The sequence below is a fragment of the Aythya marila genome (assembly GCF_965140915.1).
Source record: "Aythya marila genome assembly, chromosome: 1".
Lineage (NCBI taxonomy): Eukaryota > Metazoa > Chordata > Aves > Anseriformes > Anatidae > Aythya > Aythya marila.
In genome coordinates, this window is record NC_139042.1 from 176,233,118 (window position 1) to 176,250,626 (window position 17,509).

General features: G+C 35.3%; 1 protein-coding gene across 2 annotated transcripts in view; it reads left to right on the top strand.

Moving 5' to 3' along the window:
• GXYLT1 (glucoside xylosyltransferase 1) overlaps positions 1-15,993 on the top strand; it is a 31,833-nt gene extending 15,840 nt beyond the window's left edge. For both annotated transcript variants that reach the window (XM_082780345.1, XM_082780346.1), the window contains 6 exons: positions 2,117-2,291; positions 3,020-3,145; positions 3,953-4,204; positions 10,052-10,175; positions 10,503-10,675; positions 12,152-15,993. In XM_082780345.1, coding sequence (XP_082636471.1) covers positions 2,117-2,291; positions 3,020-3,145; positions 3,953-4,204; positions 10,052-10,175; positions 10,503-10,675; positions 12,152-12,313 — 1,012 coding nt within the window. In that variant the 3' untranslated portion in view covers positions 12,314-15,993. The remainder of the gene's footprint in view (positions 1-2,116; positions 2,292-3,019; positions 3,146-3,952; positions 4,205-10,051; positions 10,176-10,502; positions 10,676-12,151) is intronic.
• Positions 15,994-17,509: the final 1,516 nt, after the last annotated feature.

Genomic DNA, 17,509 nt, shown 5'->3' on the forward strand with positions numbered 1-17,509 from the left:
GAATATAGATGTCTGTATTTGTGTATCTGTGTCAAGTAGGTCTTAAGCTGCTCTTTCAGTTTTAACAGCAGAGTGTGACCCAGGTAGCTAGACAGTAAGTGGCTAAGAAGTAAAGGTCTGGTGTTAATAGCAAAGTGCTAGGCTGTCCCAGGTACCTGCATAGGACCAATAAAATTTGATCTTTGAAATAGCCTGTCCTTTTGGGCTGGCACCTGGAGGCCAGGTGATATATTCTAGAGCAAGATACTTATGTTAAACAATTGAATCAAGCCCTAGCTATTTATTTTGAAGTAAAATGAATTGCTGTCTAGGGTTCGTTGCCTGCTCACCAGATCTCCATTAGCTTTAATGAGAGATTGGACACCATTTTATAAGCCAACATCTTCACTTGGATGCCCAGTTTTGGATCTGGATCTAACCAATAGGGTCTCTCATCCATGTGATTTTAGTAACACCTCAAACCTTAAGACTGACTTAATGCTCTAATTGAGGTTTCATCAATCTTACATCCTTGAGTTGCTGGATTTCTTTTAGGACATTTGAAGTATTTCAAATAAATAACTGTTATTTATGGTACCAAACTTCAGCAATTTTACTATGATACTAGTATTTTGCTTCAAAGAACTCAAAATAATGTGTGTTAATATTCCATGCCTGAAAAAAAGCATGTTGGCATTGTATCTCTTGTTAATTTAAAGGAAAAATATATGGTTTCTGATATGTTTTAGTGTTGTAAATTAGGTAGAGATTGTGCTAAAAATCATATCTCTTAATTTGTATTTTGGAGTGCATCTATGGCAAATTTCTATGAATGGGTGGTATGTTTGCCAAGCATTTCTCTGCTGTTACTAGTTTGGGAAAGTCTTTTCCACCTTCAAAGAATTGTGTGTTTTCATAACTTGGAAAGCTGTAATTTAAATCTGCAGATGCTCTTAGTTCTGTTAGGCCGTCTCCTCCCTTAGCTGCATGTGAATAGCTCAAGTGTAGAATATTGTTTTAAAGATTGACTTTGAGCTGACGTGTATAAAACATATGAAAGCTTTTCTTAATAGTTAAGTATATGAAATAAATAAGAAACACAAAGGAACAGTTTTAGCTTTAATATGCCCATGGTGTTTGCTACCAAGCAAACACTAGTGTTTACCTGATGATAATTTTAGCCTGCTGTATTAAAATGATAGCTTTAAAACGTACCTTGTATAATACATAGCAGGCGCTTTTCACTGTAACTGTTGGCCAAGGGAGAAGTGACTCCCCAGCTCTTGCACCTTACAGTGGTTTGGCCCCAAAGATGTGGGCGATGCAGCTGATCAGGGTACCTGTGGAATGTGTTGGCACCGCTGGGAGCAGCAGGACGTCCCGCACAGCCATTTGAGTTGTTAGCTTCACCGCTTTCCAAACCAAGTGGTATACTTGGACAGGATGAAAGGAGAGGAGAAATTTTTTTTCCATGTTGCCAGTGCTTTGGAGAAACTCTGAAACATGGTTATGGTGTAAGCGTTTACTGCAGCGAAGATGGACAAAATATACGTAGATCGTGAAAAACATTCTTGAACACAACTTTTTAAAAGCAGTGGTATTTCACTTTTGTTAGAGTTTAACTCATTTATATATATGTAAACATGACGTGTTATTTTTGTATATCTGTGCTAAGTCCAGGGAAAAGGGAGAAAATGAGCTAATAACTCATGCATAGACTTAAAGCGCTGTCAGCCTTTCAGATTTTGATGCAACTTCATGTAGCCTTTCTTTTAGTGTAGTGATTTTGATGGAATTCTTTGCTGGTAATGAATAGTAAGATTGCAAAGAAAAATAAATATGTTGTTTTTTGTTTTCATTTGTTTTCTTGTGTCTAGTTTCTGTATAGGTTTTCCATCTTTTGTTTCTTCCTCGTGGGGTGGGATGGTGGGAGTGGATATGAGAGTAGTTCAGGTTAAACTTAAATCTACGTATGAGGTATAATGCAATTGTTTAGTATGTTCTGTTTAAGTTATCCATTGCTCACTTAATAACATACAGACTATTTTGTTAAATTACATTCTGCAGAAAATGGTAGAGCTTTTTCTTAAGCCTGTGCTAGGAATAATGTCAAATGAAAAACTTATTTTTGTATCAGATATGATTATATGAAAGCACATCCTTCTGAGAAAATGCATCTAGCAGTGGTTGCCTGTGGTGAAAGACTGGAGGAGACTGTTACTATGTTGAGATCAGCCATTATCTTCAGCATCAAACCACTCCAGTTTCATATTTTTGCTGAGGACCAATTGCATGAGAGTTTCAAAGATATAGTAAGTACCCACAACATTTATTTAATCAATTTTTAGTACAACTGGAGTAATGCCTAACAGTTTCCCTACTACTTGGATAGTAGTTGTTGAACATAGGGCCAGAAAAACAGGGCAGAAAAATATTCAAGAAAAGAAAATATTCAAGTCCTTCATAATGCTCAATGGGGATTTCCTTCTGAATCAGCCTTACAAACAGCCTGTTTAAACAAAAGAAAACCTTGGTTTGTGAAGATTGTTAGATGTGGTTGTCTAATCTTAGCGACTTCCAGTTTATTAATATAACGTTGACTGGAGTGGCAGTATTAGAAGCTGACTGGTATATAGCTGTGGAAGGTTTTCCTATTTTTATGCTTAAAATGTTATACTTTGAGTAATTATGGCAAAATTGGGTAAGGCTATTTTAAATTGAGAAAGACTTCATTGATTTTTCTCCTGTGGAAACTAAGGGGCAAAAATGTTTGATGTATTTACTTTCTGTAAATAATAATTATTTTACTTGCACTTGTGTGTGTGATCTGTTTTTAAGTGTTTTCTTCATAGTGACTGCAGATGCCACTTTTTATTCAAGTGTTTTAAGTAGTTGACAGATTTTTGTAGTTCAGGAATCGTTTCTGTCTTGGAAGAGAGGTGTTGCAGTGGTATTCAATTATTAATTTAAATGGGAAGTGATTTCTTTTTCATAATAAAATTGAACGCAAGTAATTTTTTTTTGTGATCTTTTCATCTAGCTTGATGACTTACCATATGAAGGAAAAATTAATTACACATTATATCCAATAACATTTCCAACAGAGAGTGCGACAGAATGGAAGAAATTGTTTAAACCATGTGCTTCACAAAGGCTGTTCTTGCCAGTAAGTTTCTTCTGTTATTGGACAGCACAGAAGTCTCTATCAAGCTATCTTTGGTAATCTAATTTCTGCTTAGTTTTAAATAAAGAACTACTAATAAAAGTCACTTTTATGACCTTAAAAAAAAATCCTCTGTAATTACCATTTTTCTGTGGTATTTTGGAATAAAATTCCTTTTCTCACTTCCTGCGTTATGGCACTGTATCCTTAGTGCTGTAGGTTATGTCATCTTCTCGGAGGTACGAAGGATTTATCACATATCACTTCATTTATTTGGAAAGTTTCTTGCTTTCCTAGGTCTGCGAAATGTCAGGGAAATTAATGAAGAAATAGCCTATTGTTACCAGAGTGTTTTGTATAGCCTTTTCTTTGCTAATCTAAGATTCTTCAGAAATCATACTTCAGGCTAGATGAATTTAAGCAGTGGCAGCTATCTCCCAAATACTGTCACTTCTTGGCGATCCTTACATTTCCCACATTGTTTGAGTAAATGTATAGCAAAGCAAAGGGACAGGAAGACAGGAGCTACTGTTATTCCAGTGTTTCACCTAGCCCACAACCTACTCCCGAGGAACCTCAGGATATAAAATACAGACTTCATGTTACTGTCCTACATAAAACCTGTTTTACTCCACAAAAATTCTTCAAAAAGGGACAAGGGGAAATAATAACAAATTTCTGACTGTGAGCCATCAATCTAACATGAACCTATTTGCATGTGACCAAAACATATTAAAATGTGTAAACTGCAGTAACTTGTTTTATGAAGTTCAATTAAACTGTTTTCTTTTAAACTTCTTTCTCTCACAGTTAATCCTCAAAAACGTGGATTCACTACTGTATGTTGATACTGACATCCTGTTCTTGAGACCTGTCGATGATATTTGGTCTTTTCTGAGAAAGTTCAACTCCACCCAGATTGCTGCAATGGCACCAGAACATGAAGAACCTCGTATTGGGTGGTACAATCGCTTTGCTCGGCATCCCTATTATGGAGTGACTGGAATAAATTCTGGAGTCATGTTAATGAACATGACACGTATCAGGAGAAAGTATTTCAAGGTACGTATGTTGTCTTTGTTGCAATTTCTGTTTTTCTACAACTTTTAACTCCAATCCTGTTTGAAATCCACCTGGGACAGTATTTTACGAAACATTTCTTGTAACTGGAATGACGATCTAAAAATAAGCTGTCTAAAATGGTATCTAACTCCTATTTTTTTTAAATGTCATTCACTGCAAGGCTTGAATTTCTTGAATTGTAAGTCCATTTGTTTTATTTTTTTCTTAGTTCTGCAATATCATGTAATTTATAGCAACAGACTGTATCCAGTCACATTTTTCATTAGATATCTACTATTTTTTCTTCACTGCAGAAATCCTCAGAAAACAGTTTATGTATACTGTAAACTAACTTTAAAAATGTGTGCATAAAGTAATATGACCAGGAGGTGGTGCTAAAGCATTTAGTAACTTACTTTAACTGTACTATCTGTAAATTTTGATCTTTGAAATCGTAACCAGGTGATTATCAACTTTAAGATCTTTTGATTTACTTTTCAGTCTTAATTTCTGTAGAGAAATAACTTCATTTAGGTACTAAAGCAGCATGTGCAGCAACAGAAGTGGTCATTGCTTCACAGATTTTTCCTATATGATTCAAATACAAATACAAAAGCAGTACTATGTGATTATGCAAGGGGGCAAAAGTACTTCTCTCTGTTCTACTTTATTTTTATTAAATCTACATTGAAACAGGAAGACATTTGATTAGGAAAAATAATCATACAGTCAGAAACTATGGGAATGTACAGCCTTAAGAGCGGCAATATAAATTTGCAGTAGATATTACCTTTTTCACCCATTTCAAATTTAAGAAATGTTTGGCTTCCCTCTTAACGTGCTTGCAATGCCTTGTTATGGAAATACAGGGAACTTAAGAAAAATAAGGAATAGACTGCTTCAGCTCTAGTTACAGTATAAAGGTACAGTAGCTGTAACTTTCCCAGCTCTAACTGTAACTGCAGATACCTGTACATCTAGCTTGATACAGAAATAAAGAAAAAGTGTTCTGTACTACCAGGTCTACTTGGCTATGGTGCCTAATGGCTCCTGGTCCTACCATCTTTATCTTTTCTGTGTTTTACGAAACTGTGTGCATGTCTACACTACAAATAGAGGCACTGTATATATAATCATGTGTACACATACATGTGCATACACGTGTGAATATAGCGTGATCATGGCATAGTGTATAGCTGGAGATAAGACTAAAACTGGATAAAGAAGCTTCGGGTGTGTTGTGGCTACCTGGTGTCATCTTTGCAAAGCAGCAGTTAGGTGATAAAATGTGGAATATGCAAGAATAATTAGGAGATGGAAGAGGTAGTATCATGTGACTTTTTATATTTTTATACGTGTAGTGGCTTTATATATGTTTGGATGTAATCTTCTGGATTTCAGTCAGGCCCTTGGTATTGTCCCTCACAGCATCCTTCTGGACAACTTGTCCAACTGTGTGCTGAACAGGTTCATGCTCCGCTGGGCGATGAACTGGCTCAAGGATAGAGTTTAAAGGGTTGTAGTGAATGGTGCTACAACTTGCTGGTGGCCTGTCACTAGCGGTGTTCCCCAGGGCTTAATTCTGGGGTCAGTTGTGTTGAATGTTTTTCTCAATGATCTGGATGCAGAAGTGGAATGCATCCATTAGCAGGTTTGCAGATGATTCAAAATGGGAGCTGCTGTTGACTCTCTGTAGGGATGAGGGGCGTTGCATAGGGGTCTAGATAGGTTGGGGCATTGGGCAATCATCAGTGGCATGAAATTTAACAAGGGTAACTTGTAATTTGGCAAGAGCAAATGACCTGGGATAGAGCAAGGCTAGACTCAGGCACAGACTGGGAGAAGAGCAGCTGGAGAGCTCTGCAGAAGAGGACCTGGTGGTGCTGGTTGGTGGTAGCAGCAGCCAGCAGCTGTGTCTTGGAAGCCAAGAGGGCAAACTGCATTTTGGGGTACATTAAGTACAGTATATTCAGCCAGTCAAAAGAGGTGATTCTCCCACTGTATTTAGTGTTAGTGCGGCCTCACCATGAATATTATGTACAGGTCTGGTCTCCACAGTATAAAAAGGATGTTTAGGTCCTTAAAAGTGTCCAGAAGAAGGCAGCAAAGTTGGTAAAAAGTCTGGAAGGCATGTGTTGTGAAGAGATGCTGAAGACTGTTGGGTTGTCAAGTCTGGAGAAAAGGAGGCTGAGAGGTAACCTCCGTGCTCTCTGCATCTTCCTGAGGAGGTGAAGTGCAGAGGGAGGTGCTGCTCTCTGCTCCCTAGTGATGGATACATGGGAACTGCACAAGGCTGCTCCAGGGGAGGTTCAGACAAGATACTAAGACAAATTTTCTTACTCTAAGGGTGGTCAAACACTGGAACAGGCTTCCTAGTGGGGTGCTTAATGCCCCAAACCTGTCATTGTTCAAGATACATTTGGTCAATGCCCTCAATAATGGGCTTTAACTTTTGGTTAGCCCTGAAGTGGTCAGGCAGTTGGACTCAATGATCTTTGAAGGTCCCTTCCAACTGAACTGTTCTGTAGATATAGATGCTTTTAAACTGGAAGGGATATGGCAAATGCTGCAGAGGTGGTATGGTGTTTTAACAAAAAGCCCTAGATGAGTGAGGCTGTGTGAAAAGAGAGTTGTGACCTTTATCAAATTCATACGGAAACATGGGTGTTGCTATACTTAGTGTGATAGTAGGCACCCAAAGAAAGAAATGAGGTCTTACAAGAGCAAACAAGCCCCAGACAGAATAACTCCAGGTAGTGTGTACAAAGGAGAGGTCTGTGGGTATGTTTAGACAAAAGCAGAGAGTCAATAAGACCTAAGCCATTATATACAATTTTTGTGACCACTCAGTATTGCTTAAGGCTATAGTTCTGAGAAATGTGGTAAGCCACAGAAGCTAATTCCTTCTAGAAGGAAGGTTGCCATCACTTTTCAGCAGTTTTTCACTGCTTTTCTTGCTTGCTTTGTCCTTACCTCTGTTGTTTGTTGGACCCTTCCATGATCCAACTAAATTTGCTAACGGGTGAGTAAAGAATTCCTTCTGCTGGTTTAGTTAAGTAAATCAGTGCTCTCACCAAAATAAATCAATAATAAATAATCAAGTATTAGGCACTACTGTGTTAACACAAGAACAGGAAGGAAGGGAACTTGCTCTCATATGGCATTTATGATAATAAATTGGTCAATGGTTTGTGGAACTGCACTTAGTTTCTTTAGATGTTACTGTATGATCTGAGTATGTTTCCTCAACTTTATATTCTCCTACAAGCATTAAGAGGAAGATGACCTTAAGTTGTTACAGACAAAATGTAAAGCTCTTCTGACTTCAGGCTTATCCAGGCATAAGTCTTTTGGGACAGAATTCAGTAATGATCAAACTAATTAAAGCAAAGTGTATAATAAAAAAAAAACACCAAAGATATCATCTTAACATTCTTACGGATATTTTGTTTGTAGTTCTGCTCTTACAAGCTTTGTTCCACTCAAAAAGCTGACTTTTGGAGGGTTCACAGAGCTTGTCTGTATCAGATTGATGGTATCTCAGAGTCCCACAGGATTTAATTTTTTTGGTAAACCTCTCTAACCTTGTTTCTAATTTGTTGGATGTTGGAGATGTGTTTTATATTCTCAAATCCTTTAAGGATAATCCTAGTTATTTATTTCATATTTACTTGAGTAACTTTTGAAATGTAATTCTGTTATCAGTTCTGGTCAAGCTCGAGCATTCTCCTTCTCACTCGGCCCTCACTACCAAGTTACAGCAGAATTTTACAGGAGGTCATAGAACTGTTCGAGTAATTTCTCCTGCTCAGTGATTCCTACACTGGTTTCATTACACATCAGGGTTAATAAATTAATATTTAATTATTTTCTATTTATGCAAAGGTTATTGAAACATTAGAATTTCTAATTCTTATCTCTAATAACAATATTTGTCAAGTAGTATTGCTGCTAGATGTCTGGCGATGTGATATATGCTCTTACCTCCTTTTTATCTCCTCGGGATATACTCTGCATTTCACTGCTATTAAAACTATACAAGCTAAATGAAAATCGTATGAATTAATGGTTTTAACAACATTAAGTAATATTATGGGTTGCTCTAAAACTTCTTTTTTTGCTTCTTTATATTCTTATCATAGTTATTCTGCTAATGGAATTAAATTAGCTCACGGTTCTTGATTCTTAGCATTGAGTACAAGTACAAACCTTGGGTCAATATTCCATGGACGGCAAAGTCCATGTGAGGGACTAATCACTGTGCTTCAGTCTAATTGATTTGCTTTTGAAGGGTTGTAGCCTGGTATTTGGTCTGAGTTTTCTTTTGTTTAATCACATTGCACTGAGCCTAATGATAATTCTTGCTAGAGAAGAATTATCTTGTGTATTTCTTCTGCCTGGTATTGTCAAATACTTGCAAGCAATCATACTCATTATTTTTTAAGGGCAGAAGGGACCATAATATCATTCTGTTTGGCTTCTAATATAACCTATAGATCTTTCTTTGTATTAATTCCTGTCTGAAATCTGATAGCATTTCTTTTTTAGTCTTCATTTCTGAAAGCCCTTCATATTTCATGGCTGAAATGATTTGAGGAAAGGCTAAAAGCTGAACCGCTAATGTTTCTCCTTTCTAGTTTGTCAGTGGAAATGTTGTATCCTGGGTAGTCTTTTCTGTTTTGTAATGTAGTGGTTTTGTATTCAAATTTCAAACAATACTGGAGTTCTGTTGTGTGTGTTCTATTTATTTATTTATTTTTTATGATTTGATTAAAAAGAATCATGGCTATAATCCTGTACTCGTTCAAGAATCTTCTCCCTTTGAGACCTATTGTTATTCCATCCTCAATCTCCAATTTCAAGTAGAAAATAGAGAGAGCAGCCTGGTTCCCTTTTTGTTCTAGCTGAGCTTAAAGGTGGTGTAAAGATGCGAAATTAGCTTTAGAATATGTAACTTCTTATACCACAAATAATAATTTATTTGAGGTAATGCAAAGTTCAGCGTAGGCTGTCTCACTCCAAGTAGCACCTCCTCAGCCAAGACTTAGAAGACCTTTTCCTTTGAGCTGTGATTTTGCTTAATCAACAATTTGGGAAATAAGCAACAGCTGTTGGTTTAGAGTCATGCTGCCTTTTGCAAGAGAAAAGTTGTGCCTTTGCTCTAGAAGTTTAAGTTCAGTAACTAAAAAAAAAAAACTCAATGAAAATTCTTTCAAAACTTTTGAAGGATGTATGTGGTTTTATACCTTGCTTTATAGCTAGTCTTTTTAGCTGCATTTGGAACTATTTAATAACTTTATATTGATCATTATGAATCTTTTAAAGACAGCTATAAAACCTGTGTATGCTATTAGTTTGTGATAAAGATGGAGAAAGTGTGAAATCTGAAGTGTGGAGATTTAAACAGTGCCCATCTACTTGGCACACATCTATTAAAATCTGGTTTTCTGTTAGATTCTACTGCTGTATAAAACAAAACAAAACAACAACAACAAAACAAAAAGCTATTTCTTAGAAGTAATAGTTTAAGATGTTTTAGAGGGAGATCTTATGACAATTTAATATGGAATATTAGGGAGTATGTATAGTTTTTCTTATCATAAGATAATGAAATGAGAAATAAAGTGTATTGGAAATGTCCATAACTGTGTTTTCCCTACATGTGGTCATTAAAAATAAAATAAAATATATATATACACATATATATACATACATATATATATATCAACATGTATAAAACATTTGAGATTTGTAGCTTTGGAAAGCAAATTACAAATTCTGTTGGGCATTTCCTTCTTCATAGGTATAGTTATCTTAAATATGTAAATGTTTTTCTTTGTTTAATAGAATGACATGACAACAGTCCGGTTACAGTGGGGAGAAATTCTTATGCCTCTGCTGAAGAAGTACAAGTTAAACATAACATGGGGTGATCAGGACCTCTTGAACATTATGTTTTTTCACAATCCAGGTAAATCCACATTAATTTTAAGTCTAGCATAACAAAGCTGATCTTTCGCATGACATCTAGAAAATCAGAAAAATAGTTTTAGCAGACTTTTCAGTGCAAATATGCAAGAGACTTTTTTTCTTCTCTAAAAAACATTTTCTAAGTTGAGAAGCAAAATTGAAGCTTGTTAGAGCTTGGTTTGTTGTTAAGTTTTAAAAACAATTACAGAAATTCATGAAGCGCTATTAACAAAAAAAAAATAGGAAAAATGAATGCATCTTCTGAAACAATTTTGATACTTAGTGGATACTTACTGGAGTTCTCTCTTGTTTTTTTTTTTTTGTACAGAAAGTCTGTATGTCTTTCCTTGCCAATGGAATTATCGGCCTGACCACTGCATTTATGGGAGCAATTGTAAGGAAGCTGAAGAAGAAGGTATATTTATTCTTCATGGAAACAGAGGTGTTTACCATGATGATAAACAACCAACTTTTAGGGCTGTCTATGAAGCAATAAAAAATGTAAGTATGTCCAGCATTTTACTTCGTACAGAGTTATTTTGTATGTATTTTATGCAGTGCTGCGTGTGCTTTCTTGGTTTGGTTGACACTTTCTTTGCAACAAAATGTTTTTTCTCTTTCAAGTATTTTTTAAGCATTTCACCATTTTGTGGTTTACTGTTTGGATAGAACTCCAGTTTGTTCATCTTGTGATTAACATCATCTAAAACATTGTGTGGCCTATATCTAGGTTAGGATTCTAAAATGTTGCCTGCAACTGTAATGTTTGAAAAACTTTTTTTTCGCATTCATTTACTAAGTATGTTTAGCAAACTGTTTGTACAGGCATGTGAAGATTGCCCTAAGCTTCATTTTTTCTGGAGATTTAAAAAAAATAGAAAAGGAAACCCTTTTTCTTCCCTTTTTATATGCTTGCTGCAACATTTTAACATTTAATTGTAGCAAGATTTGCATGGTAGAAAATACTTCTTTATGATTTTTTTCACCTTTTCTAGAGATTCAGTGTATTAATATGTTATTGTTCCTTTAAATAGTAAATGCAACAACTTTTCTGCAAATAAGTCATCTAATAAACTATTTATCACTACATTGGTATACTCACTGAAGAGCTGTAAAATTTAGCACTGATGCACATTTTAATGTAGCAGGCTATTGTGTGCATATAACCTTCAAAAATCAATAGTATATTTTAATGGTGCTTTATCACGTGTTGTCATATGGATATAAAAATGAGAAAAAGTACTTATGGGGGTCTGAGAATACATTGCAGGGGAAGTGAATGTGTTTCCATGAAAATAAGATTTCTTTGTTTCCTTTGAGCATTGTCAAAAATGGAACAAAAAAAAATTGTTTATATTTATAGTCCCATTTGCTTTATGTATATGTCAGAGAAAGCGTGTAGAACACTGTTGATCCAGTCGTAATAAGATGAACAAAATTGTTACTTTGAAATGCTGTTTAGCTTTTCATTTTTTTTATTAAAAAAATATGGTGCTATAGTATTAATGACTTCATTTCATGTCCATGTTAAACATATTATGTGTTTGACCATCATTCAATTTAATGAAACTTTCTGCTTTCAGTAGTACTACTTGCTTGTCATACTGTTGTTTCATTATAATTTGATAACAGTTGTACTCCTTAGATTTTAAGTCATTCAGGAAAGTTGCTGGTCAACAAAGAAATAACCAGAAATCATTTTGGATTTGAAAATTCTTAATTTAAAAAGGTAATTTTAAATGTCCTCCATGCTTATGGAATTCATTTGCCTATTTTAAACAAAAGTTCTCTTGTTAGGCATGTTATTGGAATCATTTGAGAATACTCATATACCTTAGAGATCATTTTTCAAATAGTTTTCAGAAGCTAAGAGTTCTTTAAAACATTTAATAACTAATAAAAAAGATCTTCAAAGGCCTTTTAATTGAACAATGACAGTGTTCTATTATTAACTTAAATGGTTTCTTATCTTTACAGTATACATTTGGAGATGATCTAGTTCATTCCCTGTTGCGGCCCCTAGAACTGGAGTTACAGAAAACAATGCATACGTACTGTGGAAGAGTATACAAAGTTTTCATAAAGCAGCTAAAGAAGAGCATAAGGGACTTGTCTGTCAGAAGATCAAAGGGAAGGTGATTCTAACTGCAAGCTCTTAAATCAAGAGACTGAATTAACATACTGGTCAAAAGGTGCAACAGTTCTAACGTGGCTTGAATCGGCTCTTAATGTGCCCAGATAAGAGTTTACTAGCATATGTAAAAATGAAGAAAATATTCACGTAATGAAGAACAGTGACTTTTTCTGCAAAGGTGACTTTTGGCTCTTTTGAAGTTTAATCACTGCTAGTGTTTATCTTGGATCTGATGATTTGGGTGTTACTGACTTCTAAGGTCAGTAGTTTCAGCCTGCTTAATTCAGTTATCTCTAATGATCAAACAAACAAGGGAGAGGTGAAGATGGCTCAGTTTGGAAGTGTACCTCATTGTCTAAAATTCTGTTAAACTGTGAATGTAGCAATAACCAAGTCAGCAGCACTAACTTCACTTTAAAGGTGTGAGCACAAAGTTGTTTACAAGTGCAGAAAATACTCTGTTTTCAAAGAAATGTGATATTAATCATTGACAATCTGCGTGCCTTTATGTTCATCTCTTACATGTTGGAATCCTGTTTTGACAATCTTGTTTTGCTTATTGTAGATGTAAACTGCACACTATAAATAGGATTTTCTGAGACATGGATAGTATGTGATACTAGTTTTCTCTATCTGTAGATACTTTAAAAATGATAACAGCATTTGTGTTAGTATTGTTGAGCCATCTATCCCAAATGATATATTCGAGTTGAGGGGGTTTATATTTTAGCAACTATTCAATATGAAGTTATTTTCTTACAATACTTTTTAAAACTTAAATGGTTTTGCAGCTTTATAGGATGTTTTGGAAGTAGAAAAAAATGGTGGAAAGCTGCTTCTGTTGTATTTTTATACTAAGAATCATTACTTGATGATTGTTACAGAGTATTTAGTACCTAAAATTGAAGAACTGTAGTAAAAGTTCTGATGTTTAATCAGATTGTATATTAGATAGTTTTTTTTTCTTTTTTTTTTTTTTTTTTTTTTTTTTTTTTTTTTTTTTTGAGATAAATCCTGCATATTTTTTAATAACATGGCTTTAAAATAGTTTTGGGCCAGACCCTTGACTGTATCATTAATGTCAATAAGGTGATACTGATTTATAACAGATAAGGATTAGGCTTTCTTTAGATATCTTAGTGGAAAAAACATGTTCTGTTTATGTAATCAAATTTCTTTTTAGAGAAAAGCATGAAGAAAAGTCTGACTTGTAACATTACAGTAAAATATTTAAACATGCATGGTATGAAATGTATTTGTAAAGTATACTTGAACTGAACTTGGATGAACTGAGATGAAGGCTTCATAAAGTTAGTTTTCAGATTCCTGCGTGGTGAACCTTGGAGGATCCACTCACTGACTTTTACCTTCATCCCAACCACATTTGAGAAGTTTGATTTTTGTGGCTGTTTCTTTGCCAAAGGCAGACTGGCTCTGAATCTCAGATCCACGTGAGCTGAGCTGGATGAATGCTTTAGCAGTACAGAAGCACACTCCATTGTAAGCAGAGTTTGTATTCTGCTCCTAATCTCCCTGCTGGATCAGGGTGTAAATTTGTATGATGGTAAACAGAAAGTCTGCTGGGCATGTAGTTACTGTTTCTTTTCCATGTTATACATAATCTTTTGAAGTCTGAAACTCTAGAAATCCATGTGAAGGTGAATACAGTTATTGTCTGATTTTACAGCATGCAATACATTATTTTTTTACATAAATACTGATTTTATATCAATCTGTCTTCAGCTTCTTTTTTTCACTTGTACTGTGTTTGTGTTTACAAATTCTTTCCTTTGGCCTGTGTGTTCCCCCCCCCCCCCGCATTTTTTCAGGAACTTTCAGTTTGGAGTCAAATTTTAGTATGGTGTATGCACGTGAAGACTGCTTAAAACCCAATGAACTATTTTAGAAAAAAAAAAAAAAGTGCAACGTGAACATCAGCAGCAACCTTTCCAGTTAAATTTCAGTTTATGGGATTAGAGCAAGAAGGTTAATATCGGAATTTATCATAGAATAAAAAATTTTACTTGGTGCTTATTTCAAGACACATTTACTTAGCATTTTATAAATAGCAAGAAAATACTGCCATAAACCATTGACTTGGTATACATATATAAATTTAAGCCTCTCACCCTCAACTCTCCATTCCCAAGTAACTCACACAAACATTTTAGAAAACTTTAAAAAAAAACAAAAACACAACAAAAAACACCGAAGTGCTGAGTAGCTTCCATAAGTACCTCTCCAGAGTATTTGTTGTTTTTGAATATGAGTATCTTTGTAATTCTATAACCACTATTAAGTTTAGAAAAATGATCTACCCTGAAAAACAAATCAGATTTACAGAGAAAACCATTGGAGACAGTAATAATGAAGACAGGAAAAATGAAGTACTACGGTAGGAAACCAGTTATACTCTGAAGTATTTCAGTGCTTGGTTTCTAAGGTTATGTACATACAAATGTATAAACTTAAATTTAGTCTACAAGTCTTTATCTCTGTCTAGTTTTAGAAACTTGTTTTTTACAAACATAGTAAATAACTAACTAAATAAATGAATTATAGAACTTTAGAAATCCCATTTTTATTCTATTATAATATTTAATGCTGATACGTTTTATTGAAAAATGTAAACATGCACATTCAAGTTAAATTAAGATAAATCTATCTTCATAGTGTTTGATTTCTCTTTCTGACTTCTTACCATTATTAAATCTATATTTAAAGGGGGTCACAGTCTCGTGGTAGAAGAGTTCTATTTGAAGATGTGTTCTCATTCCTATAAAATCCTAGCTATCTTCGTAGGTGGTATGAAATGCCAGCTGTCCATTAATGATACCGAAACATCCTTATTTACGGAACTTGTACCTGTGCCTTTTAATAAGATTGTATAAACCTTATGAAAATCCTTCCAGTTATTTATAATTTTGCCAAAATTCAGCCAAAGTGACATCGATGTCCAGCCTTTTAAAATTGTTTTTAAACTTTTGAATTAAATTTAGAAAGGTTAAGAAAAGAGGTTTAGAAGGAATTTTTTTAAAACAAGACTTTCCTAAAAAGGAATTGCCTTTTGATGTTTGTGACCTAAATTTTGTTGATCTCTATATAGAAAATTGCTGTTTGGAAAGCACAAGTGTCAGCCTTTTTCAATTTGTACCAGGTTTCTGTCTATACTGAACATGTTCCAGCCATACCAGGTTTCCACACTTCTGACTGGGAAATTTCCATAACAGATGACTGAGAAGTCAGTCACCTTTCTTCTACTCCTCCAAATGAAACTTCTTTTCCCATCTAGACAGCATGAAGAAGAAATAACTGCAACGTAATGGTAGAAAAAGAGAAGAGCCTACATGGGTTGTTTAGAAATGATATGTATGCAAAGATGGTGTAATGAAATGACTTTTGTTTTTTCCTGCCTTGTTTATAAGGGGGTATCCAAACACATGAGAATGTCTAGAACATCCATTATTTAGTAGTCTTAAGCTGTTTTACATTGTCTACTTTCTGTTTCAAATTTCAATATCTACAACTATCAAGCAATTTTAACAGCATGTTTTATTAACTAAATAAAACTATTTTTGACCCACTTAAGTGGTGTATTCCTATATAATGTAAACTAACGTATAAGCTATTTGTCTCCAATTATTTTTTTAATAAATTTTTATTTTTGAGTAACTAGCATTTTCACTTTTTCTGTTGTCATATCTGATGTCATTATTATAATTCTAGCTTCCCTGCCCACCTTTCTGCTTTCTAAAAGGATGGAACTTAGAATAGCTCCAGTCATTTTGTGTATTAAAGTAAGTTGCAGAGAACTATAATGTGAGGGTATGGCTTTTTCCTTATTAGTAGGAAGTGGATTCTTTTGTAGAAGTATGTAGAAGTTTTGATTCTTTTGTACAAGTATGAAGAAAGGGGAAGATACTTCTTTTCACCACAGATCTTAGAACAGATCTCAGATGTCTGATGCTCTGTCGCTATCAGCTTTAGCACTTCTTCCTGTGCACAGAAACACTCAGAAGTAATGTCATAACTCATATTTTTCAAAAGGAACCTTGTGTATGTTTCTAATCTCTAGAAGATCCAAAGAGATATCTGTTCTCTTCTGATTTTTTTTAACTTCTGTCACGATTAATTTATCTATACAAGTTAGAGAAGAAATTATGAACAAATAACAGCTAGGTTATTTGCTCCAGTTGCCCAGGTGAGCAAAGCATGAACCCAGTAAGTCAAATTTAAAATAAAAATTAAACAGTAGTATACATATATTAGGTTCCCTTTAAACTTGGATTGATTTTTTTTTTCTTTTTACATTTTCAATTAACTTAATTTCTGTGGAAGCAAAGGACCAGTTGTTCTCTGAGTACCCGGCCTCCTGAGCTAGAAGATGAGTTTCGCTCTGCTTCCTGTTCCTATAATCCATGAGGAAATGGTCAGTGACCTGCTACACCACTTACATGTACACGAATTGATGTGGCCAGATGAGATCCACCCAAAGGTAATGAAGGAGTTGGTGGAAACACTCATCAAGCTGCTTTCCTTCATTTATCAGTTGTCTTGGCTAGCAGGAGAGGTCCCAGTCAGCTAGCAGATGTGATGCCCGTTTGCAAGAAGGGCTGGAAAGAGGATCCAGGGACCTACAGGCCTTTCAGTTGGACCTTGGTTCTGGGGAAGCTCATGGAGCAGATTAGCTTGAGTGTGATCACACAGCACTTACAGGACAACCAGACGGTCAGGCCCAGTCAGCATGGGTTTATCAAGGGCAGGTCCTGCTTGACAAACCTGATCTCCCCCTACAGCAAGGTGACATGCTTAGTGGATGAGGAAAAGACTGTGGATGTGGTCTACCTATGCTTCAGAAAGGCTTCTTACACCCACAGCATTTTTGTTGGGAAACTGACTGCTCGTGGTTTGGATGAGTGTACGCTTTGCTGAGTAAAAACTGACTGGGTGGCCAAACCCAAAGAGTAGTGGTGAATGGAGTTAAATCCAGCTGCAGGCTGATCACTAGTGGTGTCCCGCAGGGCTCAGTGCTGGGGCCAGTTCTCTTCAGTATCTTCATCGATGATCTGGATGAGGGGATTGAGTGCACACTCAGTAAGTTCACTGATGACACCGAGTTAGGTGTGAGAGTTGATCTGCTTCAGGGTAGGAAGGCTCTGCAGAGGGATCTGAATAGGCTGGAGGCCAAGGCCAACTGTATG